This window comes from Diplotaxodon limnothrissa, linkage group LG1 (genome assembly GCF_057381915.1).
Source record: "Diplotaxodon limnothrissa isolate DT_005_m linkage group LG1, D_limnothrissa_male_GT1.1, whole genome shotgun sequence".
NCBI classification, from domain to species: domain Eukaryota; kingdom Metazoa; phylum Chordata; class Actinopteri; order Cichliformes; family Cichlidae; genus Diplotaxodon; species Diplotaxodon limnothrissa.
The window spans coordinates 30,314,668-30,321,643 of record NC_140596.1 but is presented as its reverse complement, the minus strand read 5'-3'; the positions used below and the strand labels follow the sequence as shown (position 1 = coordinate 30,321,643).

At 41.7% G+C, this 6,976-nt stretch overlaps 1 protein-coding gene across 1 annotated transcript; it reads right to left on the bottom strand.

Moving 5' to 3' along the window:
• Positions 1-5,005: 5,005 nt before the first annotated feature.
• On the bottom strand, positions 5,006-6,100 carry rxfp3.3a1 (relaxin family peptide receptor 3.3a1). The gene has a single exon (XM_085357091.1). The coding sequence runs from the start codon at positions 6,098-6,100 to the stop codon at positions 5,117-5,119; it is 984 nt and encodes a 327-aa protein (XP_085213217.1). The 3' UTR covers positions 5,006-5,116.
• Positions 6,101-6,976: the final 876 nt, after the last annotated feature.

The following is a 6,976-nucleotide window of genomic DNA, read 5'->3' as shown; positions in this document are numbered from 1 at the left end:
TCAAATTCCTCCAAAAGACTAATTGCCAGTTATCTAAAATACTTAACTGCAGTTCTCGCGACCAAGGGTGGCACGCCCAGTTATTAGGTTTAGTGGGCAGTTACTTTTTCAAACAGGATTGAATTCATCATTTAATAAAGGCTGCATTTTGTATTTACTCAGGTTATCTTTGTCTATATCAGAATCTATGTCTGAATATCTGAATTTGCTTGATGATCTGAAATGTGTGGGACAAAAATGCAAAAACAAAAAATTAAAAAAACAAATCAGGAGGAGGGCAAATACTTTTTAGTGCACCATATTATATTAAAATACGGTGCATATCTCTTGCTACATCTCATGTCGTTATATTTTGTTTCCATTCGTGCTGTCCCTCATTCCCCACTGTGTGTTCTGTCTGCCTGTTTAGTTTAGTTACTTTCCCTGTTTTGCCCACTGTCCAGCAATAAAGCTGAGTTGTTTAAGTTCACTTTTGCCTCTGCGAGTCCTGCTCTTGTGTTCACCATTCCTGCCTGCCTGCTCACAGTCATGACAGAAACAATATGTAATTTGTTCCAATTTCTTTAAAGGAATCTATGAAAAATGTTAAAGATGACACAGTTTGACAAGCATAAAGTAGAATTATTTTACCAACACCATGATTCCAAAAGAGCAGTTAGCTGAATGCTTGGCACATCTTAGCATGGTGTGCAATTTGAAAAAAATGGACAAGTGGAAGATAGAAGAGAGGAGGTCAGGAGGGGACATCAGTGAGTACAGCCATCTGTAAAACATGGTGGAGGCTCTGTCATGGACTGAGGCTGAATGTCAGCCAGTGAAAATGGAGTAAAAGCATAAATGGATAGAAAATCACATAATGTAACACTGCCAGTCGTGGATTGGTCTCCCCAGAGCCTGGACCTCAACATTACTGAAACAATGTGGGATCATCCTGACATAAAACAGAACAAAAGGCAGCCAACATCCAAAGAAAAGCTTTGAATGTCCTTCAAGAAGACTGGAGAACTATTCCTGAAGACAACCTAAAGAAATTAGAAGAAAGCTGAACAAGAGAGTTCAGGCTGTGTTGAAGAATAAAGGTGGTCATATCAAATATTGACCTTTAAGTTCATTACAATCATACATACTCTGTTTTACGTTCAAATATTTATATATCCATATACTTAAATACTGTATTTCCATGTACGCTTGCACGTTTCAATAAGACACAGTACTGCATATTTCATCTCTAATTGTTATCAACCAACTAACAGCACTTTGAATGGAAGGAATTATTATCTGTGTCCTTACAGCATGTCAAATAAAAGAGAAGAGAACAAGACGAGAGCAACATTAAGGTGACATGTTCACTGTCTAAAATTCACAAAGAAACCGGTGGAAGGAATTTTAATACCGTTGTTATGGCTACCTTTTTTCACTCTACCTTGGTCCTCATCTGTTTCCCTGATTAAGGCCCATTATGGCAGGGACATTATTATTCAGCAAGAAGACATAATGGCAAGAAACATTTACACATCTCTTTATGTGAAATGGTTGGAATTTATTAGCAGCCCTGGAGATTTTTCTCACTTTCATTCTCTCAGGTACACAGAAGACTGTTTCTGCAACCCGGGCACTGATTAGCGCTATAAAAAACTGTGTTTTCCTCCCAAATGTCAGTGCTGTGAAAAGCCATCCAATGGTAGGAGATGACCTTTGCAAGACCTGCAGAACCTCTTTGTGATTAAAGTACCAACAAAGACTGATGGGACTTTAGTGACTTATGAAAAAAGTGAAAAGATTTCTTGTTCCAAGGCTTGATGGACGAATGTAAGAAAGAGCTTTCTTTTCAGTCTCAGCATAATTACCTTGAGGTGTTCAGCCTTTAAGACTACCCCTTGCAACCCTGATAAGGACACGCTAAAGAGAATGGATGGATGTTCAGACTTCATAAAGAAACACTGTTCATTATTCAGTTGGGTTATGCACTTTACCTTCTTCACTCATTTGACACAATCTTCTATTGGAGGAGTCATCAAGTATTGGCAAATCAAACTGGCTGGGTGATTCTGTGTAGAGGGAATGCTTGTTTTAATATAATAGTGATATTTGGTGACAGCGTATTGATCATCATCAATCATCTTATCATAAGCTAAACACAATGGTTAGAAACCTTACTCATTTGAACATCCAGTAAAAGTTCTTTTTTACAGTAATCTCTGGTTTTTCACAGCTCTGCTTGCCTCATGTTTCCATCCCTGCCTACGACTTCCTGATATAATTCAGAGTACAACAAAGACATTTTTTAGTCGCCCAGCAGTCATTCATTTGACTAACAATGCCGCTGCTCTCCATGCTGCCACACTTTGTAACAGGTGGTGGGAAACTCAGTGATTTATGGCCATTAAATTCCCACTGAGCATATGTTGTGGTGACTCCAAGTTCACCACCATGCAAACTACATGTGTACATGAGAAGTGCATCTGTATGCCAGCTCAGGTGTCAGCTCGTGAACGACATCGAAATTACATTCATTTTCTGCTGACTTTACTTACTAAAATTACTTACTAAAACTTAAAAGGGGCGATCGTGGCTCAAGAGTTGGGAGTTCGCCTTGTAATAGGAAGGTTGCCGGTTCGAGCCCCGGCTTGGACAGTCTCGGTCGTTGTGTCCTTGGGCAAGACACTTCACCCGTTGCCTACTGGTGGTGGTCAGCCTCGCCTCTGTCAGTGGCTCTGCCAGGGTGGCTGTGGCTACAATGTAGCTTGCCATCACCAGTGTGTGAATGGGTGAATGACCGGATATGTAAAGCGCTTTGGGGTCCTTAGGCAGGGCCGGCCCGTGGCATAGGCCGTATAGGCAAATGCTAAGGGTGCCGTCCATCAGGGGGCACCACGCCAGTGCCACAAATGTTGAAAAAAAAAAGTTGGTACTATTATTTCTAAATACAAAAAATAATCCCACGTTAATTAAAATGCAAAGTAAAGCTTATTTAATAGAAATATTATTTGTTACAACATTACACTACACTGCTGATGTAGGGGGGCGCCACCTAAAATCTTGCCTAGGGCGCCAGATTGATTAGGGCCGTTTCTGTCCTTAGGGACTAGTAAAGCGCTATATAAATACAGGCCATTTACCATTTAAAATATGGTGACATATTTATGATAGGTCCTCACAATATGAGTAATGCCAATTAAGACACATCTGTTACCCGTTTGTATGATATCAGTGTACCTGTAATGGTGGTGAAGTGGGGGGAGTAAGGAAAACATGTAGAACTTCCTGTTTAAACTTTAGGAAAAAGATGCTTTGATTGATACATTTAAACTTTTTGCCATTTACATCATTGTGATAAATCTAAACGAGTTATTTTGTCTTTTTAAAAATACTTTGTTGAAGTTTATTGGATTTATGCATAGTCAAAGATCTTTGCTCATAAAAGCAAACGTCACCAAATGCAGAAAAGGGGCTCTTTCCCAATTTTATCTTTGTACCTGTAGCTATTTTATACAAGCAGTAATGTAGATAACTGTTTCATATGCTGTTGAGATTTGGGTTGTTTATTAAAACAATTATTTATTTGATCCCGTCCTGATTTTGTTGAAGTTTTCTCACTTACAAAGAAATGAACAGTTTCTAATTGTTATCGAAGTTTCATTTGCATGTATATATGCATATATTACTTAAAAAAAACAGCTCGCTTTCTTGAAAGCACAGTGAGTGACAAATATTTCTGTTTACAGGATCACGTGTCGCATTTCTGGCTTTTTAATAGAACAGAAATATCTAGGAAAGCTTAGCTACTTAGCGACCGTGGCTCAGGGGGTTGGGAAGCGTATCTGTAACCGGAAGGTCGCCGGTTCGATCCCCGGGCTCTCCGTCCTGGTCGTTGTGTCCTTGGGCAAGACACTTTACCCTACCGCCTACTGGTGATGGCCAGAGGCGCCGATGGCGTGATATGACAGCCTCGCTTCTGTCAGTCTTCCCCAGGGCAGCTGTGGCTACAACTGTAGCTGCCTCCACCAGTGTGTGAATGTGAGAGTGAATGAATAGTGGCATTGGGTGCCTTGAAAAGCGCTATATAAATCCAATCCATTATTATTATTAAAAAAAGTATACACGCATTAGTAAATTAAAGAAAAACTTGTCTCCCTCTTTTTAATTCGACATTTTACATTTAGTTCAATTCAGTCAGCAGCTGTCCAGTGCTCATCCAAAAATAGACCATAATCTCTGATATGAATGTGTAACTTGTATTTACCTGACACCTGCTCATTGAGAGGCTCTTCTTTTCATATGATGAGTAAGTGAGGACGCAAAGCCATTACAAAGTCGCTTCATTTGAGATCACCAGCTTCCATGTTCTGTTCACCGTCACATCAGCTGCTCATGAGTCAAACCGGTAAACACCTGCTAATCAGATCACTCGTTTCATTAGTTGTGAGGATAACTGACCCACGTGACAACTGAAGAACAGTTTTATTATCACACACACAAAGAGTACATACATTTTTCTCGGTATTTCCAACAATCATATTTCAGTTTGTCTTTTGTGTCTCTTTGCACCTGTAAATGATTGATGTCTAAAAAAAGAAAATGAAACACGTGACCTGCAACTTTCACCTCTTTGCTTCAAGCCGGTGAAGACTTTAAGTGCGGTTGTGTGTACGCTGTTAACAGTATTTGCCAAGACATTCACCGAAGGATGTAAAAGGCGTTTAGCCACTCAACACCACCAGCACACCTAAGCATATTGTCATGCGCAATTACGTGCGGACTTTGAACTAGAGACACTCACAAACATCATAGATCATTTTGGTGAACAGCTGTTGTGCCATAATGTTCATATTTGGACTAGTTTTTACACAAAATAGGTGATTCTATAGAGCCCAGCCCTACAAGCTAAACGATTCAGCCACATTACGCTTTAAAAAAGTAGATGGAGTAGTAGACTTTAAAATCAAGAAACACTCATCAAAATTAAAAGTTTCTGAGTCTTGACACGATGTTGCTCGGCCTGATTGCTTATTCTGGTTGTTTTGGCTCGTTTTCTGCGTGCGCATTAAGCGCGTCATTGTCTGCCAACACCTTTCGCCCTGCGTAAAATCATCGGCAGGACTCGACAAAACACCCACTATCCTCTGTGTATCAGACCTCTCAGTTTGGTCCTAAACTCCTTTCTCATTAGGCAGTAAATGATTGGGTTGAGGCAGCTGTTGGTATGCGCCAGACACACTGTCAGTGGGAACACATACGTATGAACCGTGTAGTACGCATTATCCCAGTTTGCAGCGTTCAGTTTGACCAGTACGCTCCACAAGGTCATGGCATGATTTGGCATCCAGCAAAGAAAGAAGCACAGCACGACGATGGTGATAGATTTTGTAACTTGGGATCTGCGTTTGGGGTTGCTGGTTTTCATACTCCGTTTGCGGATGAAGCGCAGCAGCATGATGTAGCTGATGGACACGATTGACATGGGCAAAACAAAGCCTACGACGATTTTCTGTATGTGGTAGAGTGCTAACCAGTACTGTCCACCTGGAAACCTCAGCAGACACAGTTTTTCTCCAGTTACGCTGGTGACTGTTGAGAAAATCGACGTGGGCGCAGTCGCCAGAGTCGCCAGTGTCCAAATAATTGCGCAGACCCATTTGGCGGAGCACGATCTCCGCGCGGTTCTGTTCTTCAGGGCAGAAGCGACCGACCAGTAGCGGGTCACGCTCATGGCGGTGAGGAAAAACACGCTGGCGTACATGTTCATCACGGTGACGGACAGGATGATTTTGCACATTGCATATCCAAACGGCCAGCTGAAGTCCAGCGCGGTGTCCACGGCCCAGAAAGGCAGGGTGAGAACAAACTGCAGGTCCGTAACGGCCAAATTGAACACGAAAAAGTTCACTCTGGACTTCTTCCTTTCTTGTTTGACCCTGAAGAAGAGGACCAGCAGGTTGCCGACCAGACCCGCAGCGCAAACGACCGAATACACCAGACAAATGAAGAATCTCAGAAGCGGGGTCCGGTCTGCGGTCACGTCTATGTCCACGAGGTTTTGGAAGAGCTCCATCTCGGTCACTGACTTGTTCAAATAAAAGCTTTCATTTTCTTCACTCATAATGTCAGCCAGCAGCTCACAGACACTTCGGGATGAACTAGATGCAGGTGTACACTTTTTTTCTTAAGTCTTTTTTTCTCAAGCTAGATCCAAACGGCTGCATCTCAAGAGTGCCACAAACTCATCTGTCTCTATCACCTCTCCTCGCTCGCTCCTTTCTCCAAGGTGCATCATCATCCCGCATCTCCGCTCTCCTTAGCACGACAGGACCACTCACCCCACCAGTGGCGGTCCTAGCCTGTTTGGCGCCCTGGGCGAACACTCCCTCTGCCCCCCCACACACACACAGATAAAACATATTAAGGATTGTACATTAACATAAAGCTGTTGTACACACACACACACACACACACACACACATATGAAGAGAGAGAGAGAGAGAGTATGCATAGTATGCAAACGCTACCAAACAGCCATCATAATTCGTCATACAATGAGAACAGGACAAATCAACAATTGACAATGACTAATTAATATTAAAATCTGTAACATAATGTATTGTTTGGAGTTTAGTCCGTTACTGTTACTATTTTTACCATTTCTTCTTGGAGCAACTGTAATGCACATAATTTCCTTAGGGATTAATAAAGTATTCTGATTGTTTCAGGATGACCTGCCATTATCCAATGACACATCTGCTTACCTGTATCTTTTGCTCGTTTCTCCTCCTCTTCTTTTCTCTTTTTTCTAAACTGAGGACCTGATGGCTTTGAACTTTTCTTGTCCATCTTCCATTGGTTTTAATTTTGCACTGCAGTATGAACACCCATCCCTCAACCCAAGGATCACCACAACATGATCTAACACACCTACACCTTAGTTCACAGATTCACTTTGTCTAGGGTGCATTTCTGAGATTTCACACAACCCAGGATT